The sequence below is a fragment of the Egretta garzetta genome, unplaced genomic scaffold, assembly GCF_000687185.1.
Source record: "Egretta garzetta isolate BGI_Z169 unplaced genomic scaffold, ASM68718v1 scaffold172, whole genome shotgun sequence".
NCBI classification, from domain to species: domain Eukaryota; kingdom Metazoa; phylum Chordata; class Aves; order Pelecaniformes; family Ardeidae; genus Egretta; species Egretta garzetta.
This window is the reverse complement of record NW_009258951.1, coordinates 3155477-3181372: the sequence shown is the minus strand read 5'-3', so window position 1 is coordinate 3181372 and position 25896 is coordinate 3155477. Positions and strand designations below refer to the sequence as shown.

The 25896-nt window shown below is 50.3% G+C and overlaps 1 protein-coding gene across 1 annotated transcript in view; it reads right to left on the bottom strand.

Moving 5' to 3' along the window:
* The window catches only part of KCNAB1 (potassium voltage-gated channel subfamily A member regulatory beta subunit 1), a 76599-nt gene that overhangs the window by 22599 nt on the left and 28104 nt on the right, over positions 1–25896 (bottom strand). The window contains 1 exon segment of the mRNA XM_035890009.1: positions 3500–3543. Within this exon segment, the coding sequence (XP_035745902.1) occupies positions 3500–3543 (44 nt within the window).

Genomic DNA, 25896 nt, shown 5'->3' with positions numbered 1-25896 from the left:
AAAAAAAAAAAAAAAAAAAAAAAAGAAATCACTCCAGAAAGGAAAGCGCAAGGCGCACTTGGCATTTCAAACAACGACTGAGGATGATTCACAACCTCCGCCAACAGGAGTGTTTTGGATGAAAAATATACTAGAAAAAGATACTTTTTTAATCACTACTTTCCCCCCTTACCAAGTCATCATCTTTCTCTCTTCTATCCCAATTTGCTGTTTATAAACATGTGTGTGTCCCCCAACTCAGCCTGGCAGTGGCAGATAGACCTCCCGCTCCTGCCCCTCGCCCATCACGTTGCTCCGTCGCATTGGAAAGCAAGGTCCCAGCTGGATATCCTCACCTTTGGCAGAGGAATTTCTGTATTAAACCTGGATTTGGCTCCATTTCCATCGCATCCCAGAGCCTAGCAAGGTGTGATTATTGTTGGGTTATTTGCTGATGCAAAATTCACCACTCGATAATGTCACTGCCAGCAGATGTGTCACCTCTGCAGGAAAAAAAAAGGTTTCCTGGCTGAAAGCCAAATCTTCGCCTCCTGCCAGTACAATTTTATCCCTGGCTTGCTCCTGGCGAGGATGATGCCACATGGAGATCTGGCACATGGGTCTGGTCTGGCACTCAAGCAACCAGCAAATGCTCAGCCCTGCATGCTGCAAGTACCTGGGTGCAAACTGGACCTCTCTGCCATCATCCCAGGCCAGCAGACATTTAGGGTTGGGTTTCTCTTACATTCCAGGTTTGCAAAAGCTTTTCTCCAGAGCAAAGCACCAAGGGGCAATGGTAGCAGCCGATCCCCTTCTGCTTACAAATTGTCTATTTTTGTACCCAGTTCTGAGTGCAGGGTATCCCACTGGTGGCTGCAGGAATTTGGGAAAGCTTCATCCATCCTTTCTTACATTGAATTGGATTCTGGGGTTTGGGATGGCTGGTTTCATCCTGCTGCTTGTTTTCTTGGAGTCAGGGCTAATCACCTTGTTGACGGCTGTCTCAATGTTTTCTAAAAATCAACAGGCAGACTCCACAGGCAGAATTTGCTCTGAATAAACTACAGGAAAGATGTGACCTTATTTTTTTCCCCTGCATCGCAATTGCATTTCAGAGCCAGCATCACAGGAAGGGCTTTGGGCCAGCCAATGCATCTGCCCAGGGTTCAACTATTAAGATTCCTTGCCTGGCCTTAGCTCACGTGAAGGAGGAGGTAAAAGCCCAGCCCAGAGCAGAGCTCAGCACTGGGATGCTGCAGGATCTGGATCTCAGGGGAGCTCAGCTGAGCAGAACCATCCCAGCTCTGGCATGAGGTTCAGTGACCCGGGAGCGATGCTCATGCTCTCAGCCACCATCACATATCCCTTCCCGAATGCCTTTGCTTGCAAAACACTGCTAACACACCCCTCTGACCTCGTGCGCTCACTCAACACTTTTCACGCTGCAAGCAGCGCCCAGCAAGTGAATTAATTGGAGAATGCAAGCTGGGAGAAGCAGGACATAATTAAAGGGTACACGTTGCCTTAGTACTGCCTGCCTTCAATTTCTGTCCTGCCTCGAGTCTTTCTCCGCTTACTTTTTCATACTACCGAAGCACACTCCCACCTTGCTAAGATTTTCAGAAGGCTTCTAAGGAAGATTGCTGAGTCTTCAGAAACTTTAGTAAACCTCAAATTGGGTTTTCATGCTGCAGAGAGTTTAGGGAAACACATTTATCTTTTAGGGAACTGCAAAAGAGAAGCTATTTAGAAAAGTCATACAAGCCAGCACTTGAAGTAGACACCTGGTGGATCTGCTGTGGGAGGGGAGGACGAGCTGTACTGGAGAAAAAATACCTGTGCATTCAAGAGAACATGGTAACTGAATTTCATCTTTCCAGTTCTCCTTTCCCCAATTCCTGTGCACACCCCAAGGGCCATAGGTGTCACTGCTCTGGAACAGGCTGAGATGCCCAGCTCCAAACTGGTGCCCAGCAGCTCTCCCCCCGCCTTGCCCTTGCCCGGAGCAGCGCAGCAGTCACTTGCTCCATCCTCAGCCCCCACTCATCCCGCGCAGCTGCACTCACAAAGGCTCAATATATTTAGATGCTGCTGCAGTTCCACATGCTTGAAATTAAAGAAAAGCTCTGCAAAACATTTTTTCCTGCTGCTACTTCCTTCCCATATCTTTTCTCTACTACAACATTAGCTCTTGGTGAAACTGTAAGGATGATAAATAAAATCTCTGCACCAGATAAGACGACAACTCCTTTCAAAGCCTGGATCTATTTTAACCAGAAGAGCTCTTCTTGGCAGAATAGCCCTTACTTCTATGACTTGTGATATAGGGTGACTTTCACATTTCACTCTATTTTAAAATCAAATCTCAAAGTATGTTGGAAAAAATGAGCTAACACCTCAGGCACCTGCCCCATGAGCACAACCAGCATCAGTTGGGGATGGAGCTGAAGGGGTGCCCATTGCCACAGCAGGCACCAAATGCAGGCAGAGTCCGGGTCCTTGCCCGCTCCTGCCTTTACCCACTTGCCCCTGATGCGGCAGCACAGGAGCCCAGCACACCCAGATGCTTTTCCAAAGACCAGTCAGCACTTCTGCCTCTCTGTGCCAGCACCTCTGACCCCCAGGGGAACAAGGACCCCCCTTTAATGCAGGGTTGGGGGGGGCCCAGCAGAGCTGAGCATCCATCCCTGGGGGTGTCTCTGTGCTTCCCAGGGGCTTCATGCTCCTGATGCCCAGCCTTGTATCACGGGAAGGTGCCTGTAGCAAGAAAAAAGCCTCCTCCTTCCTACAACATTTGGGGTTATATATATATATGTGTACTTTTAAGCATTCTTCATGTGAGCAGATCAACTGCCATCAAGGAAATTACTCGCATGAGTAACACCATCAGGAGTTCTCCAGTCCATCGCACACACTCTTACCCGGCAGCTGAACGCCAGCAGCTACATACAAAAGCCTGCAGGAACCACAGCATCACTGCAGGACCCGCAGGGCCAGCACATACGTGCCACTGTGCTTATAGATGCCCTTTTTGATGAAATAGTGATAAGATAAAATATTGATAAGATATTCTTCAGTTTTGAAATCCGTATGGAACAGAAGTAACAAGGTACACAGACCGGATAAAATAAAATAAAAAATCTGCCCTGCAGCCCAGGCAGATTGCCCTCCCCCAAGACTGGAGCGCTGACACTTAAAGCTTGGGGGGCACTCACAGATATCTCAGTTGTGGTCTCTGTGGGCTGTCCCTCATGGGGATGAAGCTTTATGGCATGAAATCCTTCTAATAAAGCCTTGTACAGTTCCACTCGGGCACTATGGGTGGAAAGCATCGCCTCACGCCATGAGCAAGCCCTCAGCTGATGCGCAGAGGGGTTATTAACACACACCAGGGCCTCCGTCATGAGCCATCTGCAAGACTGAGCCCAGGCTGGGGCTCTCAGAGCACACTTTTTTACTGAGATACAAGCAGAGCAGCTACCACGACCCAGGACAGCCTGCGGCTGCAGAGGTTACTCACCCAAGCCCAGGCACGAGACTCTCAACCCAGATTTTCCAAGGTTTCTAGAAGGAAAAGAAAATAATTAGAAAATATTGTTAAGCCCTCAAGGGACACACAAATAACCCAGTGGGAAACCAGCAGCTGAAGAAGATGGGAGCCTGCTTTGGTCCAAATCACCCATTCTCCTCTGAAAGGGGCATATTCTCCCTCCCTGGGGATGCCAGCTGCCTAGTTTGGATAAGGGTGGATACGCTGCCATCCCCCTTTGCCTCACTAGGCTGTGGGAGAAGCTCCAAGCACTCTTGGGGCTGGGAATAAACCAAAATACATCCAGGTGTATCTCACACCTGATGTCATGTGGGGTCCCATGAATAAGGCACACGCCTTCACTTCCATCATCATTTGGTATTCATTGCAGTAACAGTGATTAAAGCATTTGCTTTATTCACCTTCACTTTTTTTTTATTCACCCTCACACTTGTCAAAACATTCACATCCATCACAGCAAACCCCTGGTCTGGGTACTGCTTGGGCTCCCAAGCTCATGGGTTCCCCAGGAACAAAACACCCTGTGATTTCCCAGCCGGAGGGGAGGGAGCAGCTTGATCCCCAACACCGGCTGCTTTTCAACCTAAGTGAGATAAAGTCATCACCCTTCTCCCCACCTCCCAGAGGCAGGCTGGAGACAAGATAATTAGCCCTGAGGCCATGAAATGTGCCGTACATTAAACCCCTACCCTAACTTAAACTTATCACTGCAGTACAAAATACCCTTTTAATTATATCCTCCCGCTTTAACCTTTATGTTACAGCTGGATCTGTGCAATTTTTTTTGCCAGATCAAGGTATAATTTGGGGACCATCTATCTACCTTCCACTGCAGAGCACCGTGAAGAATCACTGCACTTTTTGCTATTCCTAATGAATTATTTAAAGCCAAATAATAATAAAAAAAAATAATAAGCCCTGCTCACCAGCAGTGAAAGGGGTCAGACAGCAGATATGACATTAGCACAGGTCGTGCCCTGCTCTTTCAAGCTCCCTCTCTTTTTACACACTTGATTTTGTGGCCATTTCAGGTATTTGCTCATAGGGCACAATCTCCCGCATGGGAGAACCACCAAAGGCACCCCCAGGGAAACCAGGGGAGCCAGCATGACTGGGGCAGGGGTGCCCACCTTCCCACCCCTCCTCAGGGCCCCCTAATGCTGCTGCTGTATACAGAATTTGGCACTGCTAATGGGCATTTAAAACTTAAGGAGAGCCAGGGATTTGCCCTCGAGTAGATATTTTAAAAGCTAGAGCTGCATTTCCAGCACCACAACCCCTGGGCTCATAGCACGGTTGGGGCAGGCACTGACCTGATTTTTTTTTTTTCTCTCCTTTTTTTTTTTTTTAGTGAAAGCACAGCTTGGACCCCTGCATAAAAAAACCCATCCATGCACAGAATAGCACAAACGGTGCCAATCATCCCCTGCTCGCCAGCACAAAGCATAACCCTCCAAAAGTTAAAAGGCAAATACCCCGCAGCCGCCTACATGCTCCGGAGCGAGCTGCACCCCTTCCAGCAGGAAAGAGGAGCCCAGGCTCACAGGATTGGGATTTCCACATTACTTCTGGAGACAGCCCACCCGCTGCATAATGCTCTTCAGAGAAGTCAAGTGCTACTGTGCATTTCCAAACACTTCACATATATTTTGTACAGGAGGGTTTTTTAAGTCCTATTTCTCACTGAGCTACTCGTTGCCTTTCAAAGCTTGGCTCTGTCTCTGCACAGGCACATGGCTGTCAGGGCACAGCTTGGCCATGGAGCTGTATACAGATATAAATATAGATACCCACACGTACCCTTTATATATACGCCTTTATATGCATGTACATACCCTTTATATATATAAGCATATACAAATGCATACATGTACATATAGCGTGAGTGAAACCCTCTCGTGCTTGCATGCATTTATAGGCCACACCACTCTCCCCAGCAGCAGGGTCTGTCTCAGGGTCTCAGCCCAGGTACAGGTTGGCTGTCCCCGTCATAGAATCGTCTAGGTTGGAAAAGACCTTGAAGATCATCAAGTCCAACCTTTAACCTAACCCTGCCATCCCACCACTAAACCATGTCCCTAAAAGCACCTCATCTGCCGGCTTTTAAATACCTCCAGGGATGAGGATTCAACCACCTCCCTGGACAGCCCGTTCCAGAGCCTGACAACCCTTTCTGTGAAGAAATTTTTCCTAATGTCCAACCTAAACCTGCCCTGGAGCAACTTCAGACCATTTCCCCTCGTCCTATCATCCGTTACCAGGGAGAAGATGCCGACCCCCACCTCGCTACAGCCTCCTTTCAGTACAGTTGTCCTCCTTCCCTACAGGTCCCCCATCCCACAAAGCAACATCAGGGCTTGTCCCTCCACACGCCAGGCACCTGGGGGGTAAAGCACACACACAGGAACCCAGTTTCGCTCTGGAGAGCAATGACCAGTTCTCTGCAGAGTCTGGTCCACCAAAGAATCTGGGCAGAAATACTGTGTTTGAATTTCCAAAGCCATCTTTGCCATTTATTTAACATACACATGACCTGGGTACTAGGAAAGTTTTATGTCTATAGTAAAGACCCAACACAGAAAATGCCAGGTCTTTGTCATGCAAGATCCCTCGTGCAAAATGAGCTCAGGGGCTGCTCCGCCGCTCAGGAGGAGGTTGCCCAAGCCTGCAGTCCAGCCTGGAGAGCATCGCCAGGTCATAGCCCCCAGCTACTCCCATCATTTTCAGCCCTCATTTGCCAGTGAGCACTTCACTAAACTGCACGCTCTAATTAACGGGCAGGCAGCCTGAAAGCAAAGTGGCCACATCAACACATGGAGCCACAAAACCAGCTAAAAACTTGGCCTGCTTGGGATGGCTTCCCTTCCAGCACAGATCTTATGCTGCTTAAAAGCATGCAGCCGCTGATTTGATTACTGGCCCTACAGCAGAGCTGTAATTTGTCTGAAATAGCAACTGTGCCTGAGACCTGGTTCTCCTCTACTCACCCACTCCCAAAAAAACCCACCAAACCAAAAACCCACCAAGCAAAAATATGTATGTATACATTTACATCTATTTTGCAGCTTCCAGGTACACGTATATGTGTAGATATATTACACACACATGCCTAGAAGCTGCAAAATCACCAAGTAAAATCAATGGTTGGTTTCTAAGTAACCGGACAGTAAAAGCCCTCTGTGCTTCCATCTCACTAATTCCCAGGTCTGAGACAATTAACCAGCTCAGTCCCCAGCAGCCCATGCAAACAACTGAGGGTGGCTGTGCTGGGAGCGGTGGTTGAGGTAGCAATCGGGATGGCAAGACAAGCAAACCCAGACTCTGATGAAGCCCAAGGAGCCCAGTCATCATCAGCTGCTCTGGCCATGCATGGACTGAGCATCCTCCCTGGGCAAAGCTGCTGGAGTGCTGGTGCCCACAGGTACCAGGGCAGGGCACTGCCAAAGAGCTGTGATTCCCATCCACAGGGAATGGCATGGGATGGGGAAATCATCTGGGAAAGGGCAGGGGGGGCTCCTGCCATCACCCTCCCAAGCAGTCGTGGACATCTGGGATTTTCATGGGCTGGTGGTGGAAGCTCTAGGCAACATTCTCAAAGCCAGAAATGATCTTTTCTAGAAATCCAGAGTAATTGTATGAACTAGAACTCAGCTATTGCTGAGCTGACACTCAAGTGCCTTCCCTGGGGGATGCTGAAGCATCTGGCCAATCCTGTAGAGGGGCCATTGCCCCCACACCCCAAAGCCCACCTCCCCACCACCACCCTGCTTGGGCCAGATCCATCAAGGCTCTCTACACAGAAAACTGGCTGGGCAAAGCCACATCCCACCACAGTGCTTGGCTCCAGGGCTCCGTGGAGGAAAGTGGAAGATGGTGTTTTTGTGCATCTTTTTGTTCATAACTATCAGTCAGTGCATTGGTGTTATGGCCCTGGTTGCCTGTCTTTATTCAGCACTTGCTAACGCCAAGCAGGGAGGAGATAGGGTTTCACCATGGGCAGCCACGAGCATCCACGAGCAGTGGTGCCCAACATCCCTCTTGCACAGCAGCCAGCACCAGCAGCACTATTCGCTGCTGTTAAACAAAGTCCTGTGCCTGTCATTCCATCTCCAACCTTTCCTGCACGGAGCATGCAGCACAGCCCACCTCCCAGATACCTGGCACTGACACCGCTCCTGGAGGCTTATGTTGATGCTATTTAATCACTCTTTCAGGAGGAAAAAAAAAGCTCTTTTCAAATTGGAAGTCAGCACTGCTGAGGAATGAAGTAGCCATTAAAGAGGACATTGCAGGAACGTCAAGTCTCTCAGGATTTCTTTGCCTAACCTAGAAGCAGCTGATTAAAAGTCAGCTCTCTTATACATGGGTTGTTGTGAGTTTGTTGGTTTTTTTTTTTCATTAGCACAGCTTCCTTGCTTCTCCTCTTGCTGATATTCAGCTTCCCTTGCACTTTGCAGAACTGGAGCAATTGCACCGCTCCCCACAAATCACTGCCCAACCCCACTGCATGCAGAGAAGCACCAAGAGTTTTATCTGCTGCCTTTCCCAGCAGCTGGGCAGCTTGGCACAGCCTGATCCAGGACCCCGTCCCTCCACTGCAGCCTGCAGACGCACCTTCCACACCACTTCTAGGTGCCAATCTGAGACTGCCTTCATTTTCTTTATCTCAATCCTGCACCACAAGCAAGACTCAAATGTATTCAACACCTTGCCCCTGAGTTCTTTAAAACCAAAGCATGAAGCTGAACGCTCCCGCATCAGTGTGCTGCCCAAACCCGGGCTACGGCAAAGCAGAGCTGAAGGCAGGCAAACCTGGCCCTGGCCGCTGGAGAAGCCTCCCAAGGGGATGGGATGGGGAAAAGTGCATGGGAGCTGGCAGCCCCCGCTCCATGAAGGATGTGGGGTTTCTACAGGCAGCTCCCCTCTCTATGCCCACAGCAGGAGCTGTGCAAACCTCACTGAAGGCACCCGGGTCACCAAAACCTTTAATAAAGAATATTTATAGCATATTGAAGGCCATAGGGCACTAACTTATTTTGTGAAGGGAAAGGATACACCACACTGTTTCTGTTCTTTGTAGCTCTAAGAAAGATGTATTTTAAATTTAAATTTTAACTCTTTCCAGTTTCCCTCTCCAGGGAGCAGGTATGGCCCTGTCCCGGTGCCTGGGGCCAAACAGGGCAAGGGACAGTGAAAGGCACTGGGATGCAGAACCCCCAAGATCCCAGCCTTGCTCGCTGGTGTAACACAGCTCCTCTTTTCTGGCATAAACCAAAGGTGACATTTTCCCTGCCTGCGCAGCTGGGAGTTTGAGCTAACACAACCGTCCCCACAGCACCGGCAGCTTCACCAGATTGCGCTGGGTTAACGAGCGCAGGAGATGAATGCCTGATTCATTGAAAACACAGCTTGCAACTCAGGGATGTTGTTAAAAATACACCGAGGTACCAAAACAGCGCGCGGGGAGGGATGACATTTCCCTTGACTAGGCTTTTCCAAGCAGAGGGCACATCCATTTCCCAAGGAAGTGCGGGTTCTTGGTGGTGTTTAAGAGGCAGCAATGCGGGGAGAACCGCTCCGAGAAGTCAGCAGTGGCATCCACGCACCTGCAGCCTCCAGGGATGGCTGCTGCTGCTAAATGCCAGCAAACACCACAGAAACAACCGTGCGGCGTGTGTGAATGGCCCCAGCGGGGAAAAGGCTGGGAAGGAGACATTAGCCCAGCACCCGCCGGGGCCAGGAGCCCACAGCCAGCAGGGAATGGCACCTTCCCACTGGTAAGGAGCGACTGGAACAGCAGGACCCAAATGGGCAGCACAGCCACAGGGCTGGTTACCAATCCCTCTGCCACTTGGCAAGCCGTCAGCAAGAAAATCATGTTCGTGTTTTCTCTTGCTAGTGCAGAGAATTGCACATACCCTGCACTTGCTCCTTCATCCTCCTCCGCCATCACCCTTGGGCTCAGAGCCACAGTCCCCCCACAGTCCCCAGTGCTGTAGGGATTTTGCTCAGAATAAGCTTGGGGTTTTTGCCTGGTGGCCTGGCAGGCAGTGCCCCAGCTGAGCAGGCATCAGCGTTATTCCAGCTGCACAGAGACATGGAAAATCCATGCTCAACTGCTCATGCCTCTTCCCAGCCTGCAGCAAAGAGCAGAGCCTCTGCCTGGGCAGCGATCATCAGGTCCCTGTGGCTCAAGGGCACAAAGCGCTCTCAGGTTCACTTCGGTGACTAATTCCCATTCCCATCTCGCTTGTTTCCAGCAGACACACCACACCTTATCTGCAGCCCCAGCTGGAGGCTTGGGACCAAGCATGGCTCCCTGCATCCCACAGTAGCTGCTCATCTATAAATGGAGAGAAAAAACACAACCAAGACCCTCCACACAGCTTAGTTTTTAAGCATGGGAGAAACTACTCAGAAAAGATACTTTGGTTCTGGACCCAATTGCGATGCTGAATAAGCCCAAGTTAATTATTTTGCTAGAAACAAGTGGCTAAACAAGACGGGTGCTTACAGGCCAACACCAGTCAGTGCAGGGACACAGAGAGCAGCTGCCCAGAGCACAGCCTGGATCCAGCCCTACGTGCGTGTTGCAAAAGCCTTCAGTTCCCCAAAGCTGGGAGGGGAGGCATTTTGCTTGTTAGCCCCTTTGCTGTGGGCAAAGTTATGGGCAAAACCAAGGAAAACGCTCTCTAGAGAGATGCATCAGCTTTGAACAATGGGTAGGAAAGAGCTTGTTACGTGTCTGAGGAGCCAGGGTTCATCATGTACAAGAAAGGCCAAGATGTCAACTTTTGACTTCAAGAGCTCTTTGGTTCAGCATCAGGAGGTCAAAAAGCAACACAAAGGGAAAGGAGGACACTAACGTGTTCAGCAGAAATACAGAGGGGTGATGAGAGCAACAAGAGGCATCTGGGATAAAGCCTGACAGTAAAAATGCAGGGGAAAAGTTATAGTTTCTCAAGTCTCAGGAACAAAAGGAGGATAAAATCCATTCCCAGGGGATATTTCCCTGTGATATCACCATGTAGGAAGATTAGCTTATGTCCAAAGTGTTAACTTTAATTTAAAAAACCCCAAGAACCCAAGGTTTAAAATCAAAATTAGTATTTGGCAATGAAAAGTGAGAATAATTTGATTGTGCAGCAATTCGAAACCCATTTAACTCCTTCTCAGGAAGGGTATTTGATGGGAACAACACCCCGGGGCATTGCTGGCTGCCTGTAAGCCTGAAATCATTCTTCTAGTGACAAAGAAAGAAGCCTTACTAGCCAGTTGGAAACTTTCCCCTAGTTGCCAGTTTTGCTTTTTAAAGCCTTATTCAAGCTACCCTGCAACCTCCCTAACCTCCCCATGCGGCAGCAGTGCCCCAGGGCATGCATGCGTATCACTTCATCAACATAAATCTGCATACAACAGCATAATACAAGTGAAGTGTTAACTCTACAGGATACCTCTATAAAAATAAACTTGAAACTTGCTACAGATTGGGGTTTCACAGGCTCTCCCTGAGCTTGCAGAGAGGTACACGGTAGCTCAGGCTGAGCATGAAAAGGGGCACAAAGGACAAAGCCACAGCAGCCCAATGGCAGGGTTTGGTTCTTTATTTCCTCAATTCCACTCCATCACGCAATCAGGAAAGCCTTTTCGCTGGAACAGCTATTTGCAAGCCTCTTCCAGATCACCTCTGCTTAAGCCAGCTTTTTAAGCAATACTGAACCATTTCTTGCTGAAAACACATCCTTTCCCTCTGATGCTGCCACCCCAATTAACTTACAGGGTACATGGGGGGTGGCCAATTATAATCCCACGGTCATTAAGATCTTACCTCACCAAGCTGAGGAAAAGCTTTTTGAGTGAAATTGCACATAGATGAGAAGCACACCAGCCTTGCCTTAAACAAGCGGTGCCCAGTCTAGCCCCTACCTAAACCTCATTTAACATGATACAGCAGCCAGGGATGGAAAAGATCTGAAAAATTTCCTGCTCTGCATTTTGCCTCTTGCACTCACCCAATGCTTCCTTAGTGGCTTCTATGGTAACTTTTTGTTTAATTGTTTCCTCAGAAAGGTAAGTGCTGACAGGGCAGTCAGAGCTGAACAAAACCAAAAGGAATATATAATTTTTATATATATATATATATATCTTGTGGTCAGTGAGACCTGTACAAGCCTGTGCAGCCCTGCCCCATGCCCCCCTGCCTGCTTTTCGGAGCTGGGTTATGGGCAGCATCTCCAGGCTGGGCCGGCTGTCCTTGCAGCAAATGCTCACTGCCCAGCCAGGGGAAGAGGCAAGTTTTAGGAGGGATGCGGGATGAGCCTGGAGGAAGGAGCTCCCAGGAGGAACAGGCATGGGGGTCCTGGGGAGCTGTGAGAAATGAGAGGAAAGCTGGAGAGCAGCAGGGCCATGGGGGCCCTAGGAAGGATGAGGCTTGGCTCTGGCAGAAGGTATCCAGAGAGGGGATTTGGTAAAAAAAAAAAAAACCACCACAGTGACATTTTTATGACTGGCCACTGATGAGGAAACATGTAACAGCACAGCCCTGCACCCCTCACAGCACCCCCAGACCTCACACCCCTTCAGTGAGGCACCTGGGTGCCAGCAGAGGGGTAGGTCCTCACTTTGTGGCCAAGCACCTCAGTGTCCCCTGGGATGAGAAGTAGCTGAACCCAACCCGAGACAGGCTCTGTGCACCCAGGCAGCTGCAGGATGGGGCTTTAACTAAGTGCCTAACTCAGCTCCTGCATTTGAAGCCCCACATATGCATGGGTGCCAGGTACCTCCCACAGGCATTGGGGTAGAGGGGCCCCCCAAAACCAGACACAGAGACACCCACATCCTCCTACACTGCTGGTAGGGCTCCCATCCCCAGCAGCAAATGTCACTGCAGGCCATGGCCGCTAGCACCAGGCAGGCAGTGGGGTGGCATACTGACACCTGGTCAGGTCTGGGGGATTTTCAGAGCTGACAGTCTAATTAAAAGAAAAGGGGGAGAAGGCAGGGGGGAAAACATGTCTACAAAGCAGCCCATGCCATATGGCAGGAATGGTATTTGTCTCCTGTGGTACAGGGCAGGAAGCAATTGTAATTATTCACTTTTAATTAATTCTAGTATAGGGGAACCAGTAAGAGAGCACATCAATGGCAACAAACACTGCAGCACTGGAAGCAGCTGTAACACCAGGGAACCACAAGCAGCCACCAAGTTCAGTCCCCATGCCCCAGCAGCACCAAACACCCCTCAGTCACTGCTGGCAGGTGCTTTCCTCACCCCTCCAGAGCCACATCCAGCAAAGGAGAGCCCCCTAAAACACATAGACCCAGCTTCCCCAGTACCCCAACAAGAGAGAACACCTGCCCCAGCACCCCACTCTGGCACAGAGCAAACCCAGTGCAAGTTCCCCTTGCACTTCAACAAACAGTGGGGAAGAAAGAGTAATTTCCTTCTTTAAAACAACCTTCACCATTAATCATCCAGCCCCACTGCAGCTCACCACACACAGCATCACCCAGGTACCTGATGCTTCCCATTGCACACAGCTGGGAGAGGCAGAGAAGCAGCTTAAGTCCTGCCACAAGCCCCTGCCACAAGCCCCTGCCACAAGCCCCACCCCACCTGGGGACACAGCCTGAGCCAGCACCCACCACCCTCTCAGCAGGGATTTATGCTCTGAGCCACCTGTGCTGCTTAATCAAGTCATTAACCTACCCCAATTGTTAAGGGACAAAGCAATTATAAGAAAATCTTGGATAGCCAGGTGGGAGATTTGTTTTGCTGTTGCCCTTCATTGTTTGAAGGGCATAGAGTTTGGGTTTGGTCAGTTCCATTAACACAAACCCAAATCAGCCCAAATCTTCCCCTCCCAGTGCCGGGCAGGGCTGCCACACCATCATGGGTCTGAACCTGCAGCAGCCTCTGCCTCCATAACCCCACTGGGTCCCCGTTGGTTTGCAGAAGAGGACGTAGCTCCTGTTCAATCCAAAACCCTCTGCCTCCATGTACGGGGTAAACTTCACCCGATGTCTGACACCAGGCTGATATTACCTGCTGAGCGAAGCTAAAGCTGCTCCCAGCCGGGATCAGCTCTGGGTGCTGACAGCCCACCTCACTCTGCATCCAGCCAGCCTGAATCTCCAAAACAGCCTCATATTTGGTGGAGGCTAAAAGCAAAGAGTTTAAGATTTTAAAGCAGCAAGTGGCAGCTGGGCTGCTTGGAAGCCGAGGCGTCAGCCTGAGGTGTGCTGAGCGAACCCTACTTTAAGCTTATCTACTTCCAGTATTCCCATCTGTAAAATAGGGTCAGGACAACCATCCGACCTGCCCGTCTACCCACCCATCTATCTATCCATCCGTCTGCCCGTCTATCCATCCATCTATCTATGAGGAATGAGAGAGAGAAAGAGTGAGAGGTTTTCTAAGGGAAAACATAACTTTTAAATAAGATCTCTGCAATAACACATACAATGACTAAAACATTTTCGACTCCACACCCACAGAAGAATCATCAGGCTTAGAAGAGCTCAACAGAAATCAGATAATGCTGTTTTTTGCTTGTTCCAACCCCGGTTTCATTGCTCTGTGTTGGTGTTTTTGCCCACAGAAGCCAACCTCCACCAGAAATACAAAACTGAGGGGACAGATCCTGCACGGGTCGGTACTAGTGAGGCAGCCCTGGTGGCAGGTGACCCCCAGGACCCCATTTCACAAGCCCCTGGGGGCTTCCAGGGAGGGATGGTGGGTGGAGGTCCCGAGTCTACAGGGACATCGCTCGCCCCCCATGGAGGGAACTGCTGGCTCCCGGCGCCCACAGCCACGCCGACGGCCTCGGTGCGAGGGAGGCATATGAGGGAGGTAGAACTCAGCGCTCCCCAGGCATTTCTCAGTATTCCGGCATGCAAAAAACATGCAGAGAGCAATAGATGGGGGGAAGGAGGCGGAAGGGGAAGAGAGGGGCTATGAACGGAGCAGAGGGAATTGGGAAGGGCACGAAGCCAGCCCCTGGAAGAGGCATCAGCATCGTCAGGTGCAGAGCCCTGCCTGCAGGTGTCTTCATGGATGTCCTCCACCTTCACCACCAGAAAGGAGGGGTTGGAGCAGCCCTTCTTGCACAACTGCACGCACCCTCATGGGTGTGGGGTGAGCCCCAAGGTGGTGATACAGTCCCCCCTCCCCGCCCCCATCCGTTTAAGCAAAACTGGGGGAACCACGACAAGGTTTTCCTGCATATAAATTGCAGACAGTTTGGCTTATTGCTACAAAAATGTAAAAAAAAAAGTCACTGTTCCCAAAGCTTGCGGTGGGAAAACAACGTTGCTTAGAAACATCCCCATTAGTGCTCCAGAACCGTTCCTTTCTGCACAGAAAATGAATAAAATATGTAATTTGTTCCCTGAAAAAAAGAGGCTGTTTCAAGTAACAACAAAAACCTGACAAAAGTAGAGACCCTTTCCAATTGCCCTCTCCTGCTGCAGCACATCTGACATCCTTTGCCTGTGACCTGCAGAGTGGGGAACAGCAAAGTGTAATCCCAGGCTTCGGAGCCAGGCTTGGCCTTAGCACTCCTGCATGCTTCATACCGTATGAAACCCTCACCGGTTTGGCTGCTTCCCACGTTAATGAACCCTCCTTATCACACCCTGTTTCTCTCCCCCTTCAAATGCCAGAGAGCACCACCCTGCACCCCCTGAGCAAAGGGAGCTGGTGGCAATTGCAGACCCCCATCCCAGCCCCTGCATTAAAATGGGCAACGAAGGGCAGCTGTGACTGCCCAAATTTCCCTGCTTGTACCCAGCAAGGCAGGGTTGGATCCCCCATCCCAGGAGGGACGGGGGCATCCCTCACACCAGGAGTCATCTGCGGGGTCCCCAGGACACGGGGTACCCTGTGCAAACCAGCGTGAAGTAACAGGGAGGAGAAGGGACAGGCAGGAGAGGGGCCATCCTCCTCCTGCCCGCTCCAGCTCTCCTCTCAACCATCATCAAGCCTTTCCCAAGCCTTCCTGGTGCAAAACTGTTGGAAGTTTTGGGTGACGTCTCTCAGGTGCTCCCGGAGCTGTGATGTTGGAGAGACCTACCCCTCCAGCACCGATCACATCTGCAGGGCTTTTGCTCCTCTGAACTTCTCCTAAGACACACACAGACATCTCCTTAGTCTGGCAATGCCAAAGCAGAGAGCAGCGAGGATACGGTTCAGCCTGGGCTTAGCCAAGACACTCCATACTCCTGAGTGCTCTGGCAAAACACACCATCTCTTGGTCTCCTCGCAAGGTGACCTGTCAGCATCTGCTCGGGCTCTGGAGCGCCGTGCCACCCCCGGGGAAGAGCAAACTGCTTCCCTGGAGGGTGCTCAGCTCCTCCTAACATCTCAGCGCCAGGTAAATGATATTTGTCACGATTCATTGGGCTGCAACAGCCCCCAGCGCGGCTTAGTCTTGCTGTGAACTGGGGGTGAGGCAACATGGAGGTGTAAATTCTCTTCTTTAATTAACTTGGGTGATTTCTTGCTTTTAAGGCTGGATTTCATTTTGCCTCATCAGCTCCAGCAGACCTGCAGATTTTAGACACGCAGTAGCTGCCCCTCAGCAAGCTCTGATGGCAGGAGGTTGTCTCTAAGTGGTGTGGGTGGGAAGAGAGAAAAATAATGGTTTCTGTCTCCCATTTTGCGAACAAAACACTTCACAACACGCACAGCAGTTTCCACTAAATTACCGCCCGTATTAGCAGTAATTGCAGTGATGCAGAATCGCAGCTTTCCACTGTTTTATGTGTTTTAAACCCGTTTACTCGTGCAGAGATAACAACGTGAGGAAGGTCTGTGTGCCACCGGGACACCTGCACATCCTCAGCAAGCTTTGGTTACGGGCAGGTGCAAATCGCTGCACCCTGCTTCATTTGGGGAAGTTCTACAAAGGTCAGGGCAATGCCCCACCAGCTGCGTTTGCTGCTTTCTGCTGATGCTTTCAACTGCCTGTCAAAGTCAACATCCCACTCTACCTAGAAGATGGCTTATTACAGGATGGAGTTTAAAACCCGAGTCCTTGGAAAGCAAGAATGGTGATTTTTAACCAAAGTCCTACTGAGTATCTTCCCTTACTCTAACACAAACTACCTTCCTGCTTGTCCCGCAGAAATGCTCCCCATTTCTAAATGGAAGTTGTTTCACCCTAATACAAGTTGAAAGAGCACCCAAGCTACCCCATACAGGGACCTGGGAGCAGCAGGGAGGGTCCTGGTGGCACTTGTGCATTTTGACGGCAGCAAAGGGGGACAGAGCAGCTTTGGGGTTTCCTCTGGGAAAACCACCTTTTGCAGTGCCGGGTGGGCTGGAGGCAAGCTCAGCCCCGCCGCCGCAGCCGGGGCAGGCCAGACCCAGGCGTTTTCACCCACCACCCACCAGAGACACCCCCGCTGAGACAGACACATGGTGCCAGAATGAGCCTGTGGTGCCCGGCCATGCCCACACCCAGGAGCCCATGGCTGTGGGACCTTCGGGTGCTCAGACCAAGGCACCGCATCCAAGCAAAGGCTCCAAGTGTGAGCAAGAGTCAAGGACAGCTTCAAGCTGTAAAGCTGCGGCAGAGACAGAGATACTCCTGGCTCTGATGAAGTACTGACATTGAATCTCAGGAAATTTTTAACTCTGTTTTCAAATGGTAATAAGCATAGGTGAACATGCAAAGCTGTAGCAGAATCTGGACCAGTGTAGATGGCCCAAGAGATACTTGAGTGAGCTGAAAACATAGATTTATTTCCTTGGTTGAGCACATATATTCTTAAATTTGCTTTAATGTTCAATCTTACGCTTGCAGTGTTTGACTGTGCTTATGTTTGCTGCTTTGCAAACCACTTCTACCTAAGATGTTATAAAAATACTATAAAAATAAAATAGGATTTAATTTGAATCATGCAGCAGCATGGTGAAGGTGCACCAGGAGGAATGCTGCTTTTCTAAGCTATTTCAGAGTAGAAGTGGATAGTCGACACAGTCCCAGGTGCTCCTGTGAGCATCTTCCTTCCCATCTGGGTTTCTGCAGGGGTTACTGTCCCCTGCCACAATAAAACAGGGTTTGGGGGAGTTGGTGACTGTCCCCACTGCTGCAGCAGTAATGTTAAGCATTAGGTCAACAACACAAAACAGGAAAAAAACCTGTTCCTAGTGGAATAGCTGCAGAGGCAAAACAGGACGGTATTGATCAGCTGAAAAACAACAGCCGTGAAGCCAGGAGGTGGGTCCTGGGCAATGGAAACCCCAGCTTCGCAGCAGGAGGGGCACCCAGCCCAGGCACGGATGGCGCAAGGGGACGAGCAGGTGCCTAAATGGCATCTGGCCCCCGTTTCTTGGCTCTCTTCACACTTTCCAACTCATCTCCCATACTCGTAGGGCCACCGGGTGCGTAGGTGGTCGCTTCAGCTGAAATTCCCCAGAATTTTTTTTGGCTGCATCCTCCGAAAAGTTGCAGATGACGCATTAAAATGTAGATAAGGCAAAATAGATGGGCCGCAGCCAAAGGCAGGGGCTGCCCCATGGGGCTCTGGCAGACGTGCCGGCATGCTCAGCCTCCCCGCGTGGGATCTGTGCCATGAATGAGGCTCCCGCATGCGACGCTCCTGCCCACTCCCTCCCTCCCTCCCACCCAAGCTCCTGGGAGCTTGGCCGAGAGGCCGTCTGCCGGGCAGCTGGGTGCCGGAGCCGGAGCGGCCCCTTGCCCGCAGCTGGAACAGAAGTGGTTGCAGGGAGTTTTCAGCGATGGCAGCAGCTGCGCATCCCTATTCCCAGAGCTGTCCCAGCGGGGACTGCAGGGTGGGGATGCCGGAGCGGGGGCAGAACTGGCATTGGCATTCCCAGGGGAATAGCTGTGCCGGGGGGGTCCCCTGATTCCAGCAACCGCATCCTGCAATGGTGCACAGCCCATGGTTCATCATCTGTGGGACCCAAGGATGAAAGAGACGAAAAGAAAAAATATGCAGCGATGCTTTTAAAGTACAGAATTTCAAATGTCTGAAAGAATTATGTTAGCCTTGTAAAAAAAAAAAAAACAAAACAAACCTTTCAGTTCCTAAAGGATTTGAATGAATCAAGTTATTTCCAGAAACAAGAGGGAACCCTCCATCGCATCTGTGCACAGGTTAATCCATTGCTTCCCGCAACCACCCTTCAGTGGTACCCAGCTCCACGGTCATACAGATCTCAGAGGGTTGGGCAAAGACCTGGCAAATGGGGAACATGTGCCTAACCCTGTTACGATGCCCAGGTTGATTCTGCTTTATCCACGTAGGAAATCAGTAAGCAAATCATACCTGTGCGTAGGGTGCTGACTGTACCGTCACTAGTCAGCACATCCCATAGGGTCATAAATAATAGATGCCAGTTTCTCCCACTTCGGTACTACTACTGAAAGAGGCAAAATAAAAAATTTAAAACCCCATCACTGGTTTTTTCCTTCCCCATCCATTGACCCGCCTTGGAGAGTCTTAGTCATTAAGCCGAAGTGATTGAATAAGTTGAAACTGGAAAACATGTATTTTCTCCACAGGCAGGAGAGGCTAATTCTGACAGAATCACAAGACTGATGAACAAGAGGGAATCTGAGCAGCTCTGGACAAACGCTGGGTGCTCGGGACAGCCGTAAGCAGATCTGCCCCGTCTGCAGCCGGGAGCATCCCCCGGCAGGGTCAGCCTGGGAAGAGGAGCCTTTTGCTTTGGAGGAGCAATTTATTCTTGCCTAAATATTTAGGTAAAAGTTATTTGCATGAACCATCCCACAAATAAGCAGGATGAAAAATACGGGAATTTTTGTTTAAATTGCTGTGTGGGACTTGTACCCCTTCAGAGCGAAAGGACATTTTTGATGTATTTTAAGTACTTCTGAAATGGGTTGCAGTGCAGCTTCACATCCAGTGCTGCTGAGGCTGTGACCAGGCAGTGCTTGGTTTTTCTGGCAAATGTAATGCCAACCGGAAAATATAGGTATGCCATGGAAGTTTTACAACTTCATACACAAAATATTTCTAAAGCAGTTTGTTGTTAACATACAGGGCACATTTTTTATGATGACTTACACAACTACATGCAAGCTGGGCATACATGCAGGCTCAGCCCAGCTAGTACCTCTCTCACGCCCTTTCCGTGCAAGGAGGCCATCTAAGTTATCGAATCTGAGGTTCTCCAGGTGCGCTGTATCCAGCTGCCGGCAGGCCCTGCTGTAGACTCTCACACTGCTGTTGTGTGCTTTAAGCAAAACCCACTCATCAAACACGCACGAGCTTTTCTCTTTGGGAGCTGCTATAGGCAAGGCACCAGGACCTCATTGGAGTGCCACGTACAAAGGGCCTCTGGGAACTTCAGGACCTTATTTTTCAATATGCTGCTTCTCTTTCTGAAGCCGTGTGCCCCATCAATTATTTCTGTTTGTTCTCCAAGGAGAACTTTGCCAGAAAAGAGCTCCTGAAACTCTTCAGCGTGGTGCCTGCCGAGCACCCGGCCACCCCGGCAAGGCATCTCAGACACCAGGCGCTGCTCCCCACCCCCACCCACCTGCCACAAAGTTTTATTGGACTACAAAAATAGTCTGAGAAACATTTCTAATACATTTGGATACCATGAGGAGCAAGTCTTGGTTTGCTGAAGCGATGATGCTGCATCTCCCGCAGGGGATGCTGCTATGGGGAAAAGCAAGGGCATCGCTGAGGGACAGCAGTGCTGTGTCCCCCACCAGCCACCCGGAGTGGCCCAGCAGACGGCAGACAGGGCACAGCCTTCCCTAAAAGGCTGTGATCGCTGCTACATGCCCAGGGCCACCTCGCTCTTACAGGGGCTGCTGTATTCCTTCATCCTCTCTGCCTCCTCTGGGGGTGTATACAGTGAGCACAGCAGCAGAGGACACAGAGAGCAGCTTCTGGTCAACTTCTAAAACGGGTTTGTTCAGGAACAAACACCTCTGAACTGCTCCAGAGGGCCCCCAAAGATGGCTCTGGCTCCTGCAGAGTGATAGGAAGCATCGCTGGGAACGCCCTGAAGAACAGGGGTGGGATAAGGAACAAGGTAGCCAAATCCCTCTGTGCATTAGCAAGATCCATCCAAACTACCCACTGACTTTACATCGTTTATCTACCCACCACCAGAACTTGGTTTGTTGGAATTTTTCCAAACACTGAAACATGTGGAAGTTTTGCTGGAGCAGGAGCTGTAGAAACAGCTCCACAGAGATGCCCCTCTCCTCCCACGCTTCTCAGGACATAGAAACATAGAATCGTTTAGGTTGGAAAAGTACTTTAAGATCATCAAGTCCAACCGACATGCTGAACCCCAGGCAAAGGGGAGATGACCTCTGGCTTGTAGCAGAGAAAATGTCACCCCGGCTTTAACCTCTGGGCTCACACCGAGTCGCATGCAGAGCATTTTTTGCCTTACTGAGAATTAATTTCTTAACAAACATGTTCTACAGCTGGCGTTTTATAATGCTCGTCTAAAATAAAAATAAGCATGCTCAAAATTCAAATTGGATTTTGCCAAAGCAGCCATGCTAAAATAATACATTTTAAATATCTTAAACTGTGCGCTTCACAAGTAATCAAATTAGCAGTGTTTCTGCATTACATCTTTTCTTCCATCCATTTAAGCATTAGATTAATGTTGTCATGCAGATTTTAAATGGAAAATGTCACGCTGCAGGGAATGGTTTGGGACGAGCAGAGTGGAGCAGGGTGAGTTTTAGCAGCCGGGGGCCAGCCCCCAGCCACCGCTGCCCCAGGAGAGGGCACCCCGCGTCCGGGTGGCACGGGGAGCAGCCGTGCTGTGACAGCCACCCACCGGTGACAGGGACAGCCACCCAGGCTGTTCCCATGCCCTTGCATTGCTGCCCTGTGCCCTGCACGGCTCGGCTGCTGGCGAGCGTCGAGAGGCTGTGCAGCTCATCACCGGAATACCATTGCATTATTTAAAAGCTGCCTTAAAATATCATCATTTTGCTTCTGCTTAACAAAACCGACATGAAAAGCGTGCTCTTTAAAACACCATTTGTCCTTGAATTCAATCTTGTTCTCCTTAGCTCATCGCTCTCTCTTGGGATTGAAATGGGGAGGGTGGGAATCAATGGCAGACCAAGCCCTGGTTTGTTGCTGTGCACCCCCCCCAGTGCTCACCAGTGCCACCAGCACCGCAGGACAGTGTTCCTGTCCCCAGCGTGACACAGAGGCTGGGACAGGCAATCCGGCATCCCCAGAGCTTGCTCCATGGGAAGCAGAGGACACCACGCTGGAGGACCAGGAACAGCTTGTAGGCCAGGCTTGCTGGGGAACTGGGGACTATCACGGCATAGCTGGGCAGAGATGATGCCAAATGCTGACACCCATCCTCCACATAACGGTCCCCACTCTGCGCTAAGGCATGAGCCAGCGCAGCTCCCACTGGTTGCGTGTTTCTCCCTGAGCTAGACCTCACTGGAGGGTATATAATTAAGCTGGTAGACAGATGTTTTCAAAATGCCTAATAAGTTAGAAACATTTCTATGAAGAACATTAGCATACTTGAAAATAACACTAAAAATCTATTTTTTGGTTAACTACAAGGAAGTTCTTGGCCTGGTTGGGCATCGCTCCTCCAGTGGCAAAGCCACCGGCGGAGAGCTGGGAAGCAGCCATGCTCAGCCAGGGGGGCACCACCTGGACAGTCTGCAAAAAAAAAAAAAACCACAAAAGAAAGACAACTTTGCTCTATCTGAAACCTGGAAGAGGAGATACGTTTTTGGTGCTTGCACTCAGTGAGATGTCCGCAAAGTCTTCATTTCCTGCAGACATGAAAGCTGGCGAGTGAGTACGCCTTCGACTCACTCCTGGTGGTACCATATCGTTAGACTTTACATGGTAAGCAAATGTGTATTCAAATCTAAAGCTCACTTTGCCTATGCTGGTTTTAACATTGCCTTGTTAAACGTGGCTTTAGCATCAATGTAATGAGATGAGAAAAATCCAGACCGCACTGAAGCCACAGCCTTACTTAGCAGCTACAGACTCCTGGAGAGCCATTAGGAATTTGAGAGCAGCACAAATCAGCACAGATTTTTGTTTACTCAACTGGTTCCTTTTTCTCCTTCTTTGAGTTATTCCTGACACCTTTTTAGCCATTATACGCTACAGTCCTGGGGGAAAATATGTTGTGAATTCGGTGTAAATCCATTCTATTCACTGGATTGGTCTTAATTTACAGCAATAAAATGAAGATCAGAGGATGAGCCATAAAAATCGACCTGATGTGGAGAGCTACTGAAATAATACGCATTTTTATATCAAAATAATTACGCCATTTGCATGTGAGTGCTTAAAACTACTTGTAATTGCAGCAAGACTTAAATAAACCATGGATTCCTAGATGTATGAGGTAGTTATTATGGTTAATGCTTGCAGTATGATGCAAGGAAAAAGAAGACACAAGTCCTGAAATACTGCAAAGAAATTTATCTTCTCTTTCCAAACAAATCTTGCAGCCCAAACAGACCCATGTGTTTTTCCAAACCTGGCAGGTTGGAAGTTTGCTTTTGACTCCTGTAAGCCCAGACTTACACAGGCTGCGCAGCCAGGCATGCCGCATGGGATCTGCGTGCTTCACAAGGCAATTCTAGCGTTAATAATACCACGCTTCTACATAAGAAATTTGCACTTTAATACAAATAAAAGCAGTGCAATTTTTGCTTCTAACCCACAGGTCACCCAGGGTATGTTCAAAGGAGTGGAAGAAACTGCCAGCGATTACAGAGGCAAAAGTCATTTTCCTGATGGTAATCACCCATCTCAGACATGGCTCTGGGTCCTTGCAGGGCCCCGTCCCACACAGCCAGCAGCTTCTCCTCCTCTGCAAGCCCTCAGCAGCCGTACCAGGAACCTCTCCATGGACGGGGAAGGGCTGCGGAATGTTTCCCAGGAGCAGATCTGCTTTTCTCCCTTCCCAGATGACCCTTGGAGGGAAGGTGCTCCAGAGCATCTCTCCCCTCTGGGCTGCGACCTGCCAGCCCACAAGGACTAGTAAGGTTTGAGTTAACCATAGGATTGAGAGTTTTATACTTGCTACATACCTTAATTATGTTTGCCAGCGGATATTTATTTAGGCAGAAAAGTGGGATGAGAAATTCTTTGTGCCGTAGTATTTTTATCATGCCTTTTAATGTCTGTAATTGGTGTGCAGAGCCCACGGAGCGCTGCTCTGACCCTGGCTATGTCAAGCACGTGGCCACCTTTCCAGGAGGGGGAAGAGAGACATCCCACTGGAGCCACCGGAGAAACACACCCACCGCTGCGATGCAATGCATTAGCAGCTCTTTATTAATGCTCTTCAACAAGAACCCACAATTTCAGGCACGCAGTGAAGAAAAATGCCTTCGAACTGCAGAGGAATTTTTAGCCGGCAGGATGTAATGACCTCCGCTGGAAGGTGGCCAGGACACTGCCTCCGTGCCACTGGGGACGCTGGAAGGTCCCACAGCCTGCAGCCTGGCAAGCAGCAGCACCCAGGCAGTGAGCCAAAAAAAATCCTAAGTAAGAAAAGGATTGACCAGGCCACCCTGTACCGGCCTTGTTGTAAGCGCATGCACCCACAATTTCAAGATGTACCCATTGCTCCAGGAGAAGGGGGTGGACAAGCAGCAGCACTGTGTGTCCGGCCAGCTTGGTCTCCTCCAGACCCTTCACGCACATTCAGGTTCATGCCAGAGCTTTGCCCTCCAGAGCAGTGGCTGGTGCTGAGCGGGTAGCTGAGTGCCGCGGCACTGGCACCGCAGAGAGCTTGGCACCTCCCGGGTGGCCGGGAAAGGTCTTTGGTTGGTAAAGCTGCTCCAGACCTTGTAAAATGCGGCACGCAATCCTTGCACATCAGCGACTGCAGCAAACACCATTCCCCCTACGGCGCCTGCAGCAGCAGGGCAGGTCCCCATGCAGACCTGACCGAGCAGGGACGAGGTTCCTGGGCTGGCCTCCCCACGCGAGCTTTAATTACCCCTGCCTCCTTACAGCCCTGCGAGCCATACTGATGCCCTTCCTCAGAGAACGCCGCGGCTCAGGCAGGAGCCCCAGCGTCAGGGTGGCACGGGCATGGTGGCTGCAGCTGGGCATCCCACATCGGGCAGGATGGATGGGTTCCCCTCCTGGGGATGGTGCCCGGCCTCTCCGCACCTTGCCTCAGGCTCTGCGCTAGCCGCAGGGTGAGCACGGACTATTAACTCCACCAGCTCGCCTTTGCAGTTAAAAATTTTTGGTTTAGGCTCGCAGTGGAATTAATGGTCAAAACTGCCGCCATCAATTATTTATGAACACAAATAGATAGTTGAGCTTTGTAAATTGGGTCCCTCGTGCCTGTGTGCGGGCAGAGCTCTCAGAAAGGGCTGGTTTTGAACTGCTGACAACCCCAAATTGGCAGCACGGTGGATGGAGCCGGAGCTGAGCCCTGAGCCCTGCTCGGCTGAGCTCCCTGCCACATCCTGGACATGGACCAGGCTCTCAGGGAGCCGGGATGCTCTGGAGCGAGACTTAACCCTGATGCCTGCGTGCATGAGCACGGGAAGGCTGGTACAAGTCTCAGTTTGAGAATTTGTTCTCTGCGGTAGCCATGGAACATCCCAAATAGCCCCACGCACCAGGATCAGGGCTGGATCCACTTTATTGACAGCTTGAACTGGGATGACAATAAATTAAAAAAAAAATATGGCAAATTAGGAGGGAGAAGAACCCAGGCTGTGACCTTCTGATGGTCCAAAGCGGTTGAAGATCCAGCCTGCCATCCCTTGGGCCGGCACAAGGAGGGGGGCAGGCCCTCCAACAGCATGGGAGGGATGTAAAAATACATCCTTTGTTTTCAGCAGCGGTGCGACAGATTGCAATTTTCCAAGCCAAGCACTGCAACTACATCATTTTCAAGGAAAGACTTGAAGTGATCCCAAATATTCTCCCTGAGCATCTGGGCAGGCTCACCAGTGGGACTGATCTGGAGCATTAAAAAGGATGAAAGGGAAGAGCCCCTCTCCCCGTTTGCCTTCTGCAGGCAGGAGGCAGCTGAGGCTGTCCCCGGCAGTGACAGCAGAGGTGATGTCTGGGGAGGTCCCGTCTGGCTGATGCCACAATCCGACAGGGAGGCAGCGGAACACGACTTAGCGAATGCAAAGCTGAGGTTTGCTCATGCGAACGCTGCGGGAACGCACCTGAGTTCCTAATATTTGCAGATGCTCCCAGATGAACATATTTATTCCTGTAAACTTTGTCTTTTATATTCCACTTCGGTCTCTGAGCTGGAAGGGGTCCAGAGGCACGTCGCTTGATGAAAAGCCCCCGAGCTGGCTCCTCTCCCGCCCCCACCCCTGTCACAGGCGTAGTGGCTGTCTCTCCAT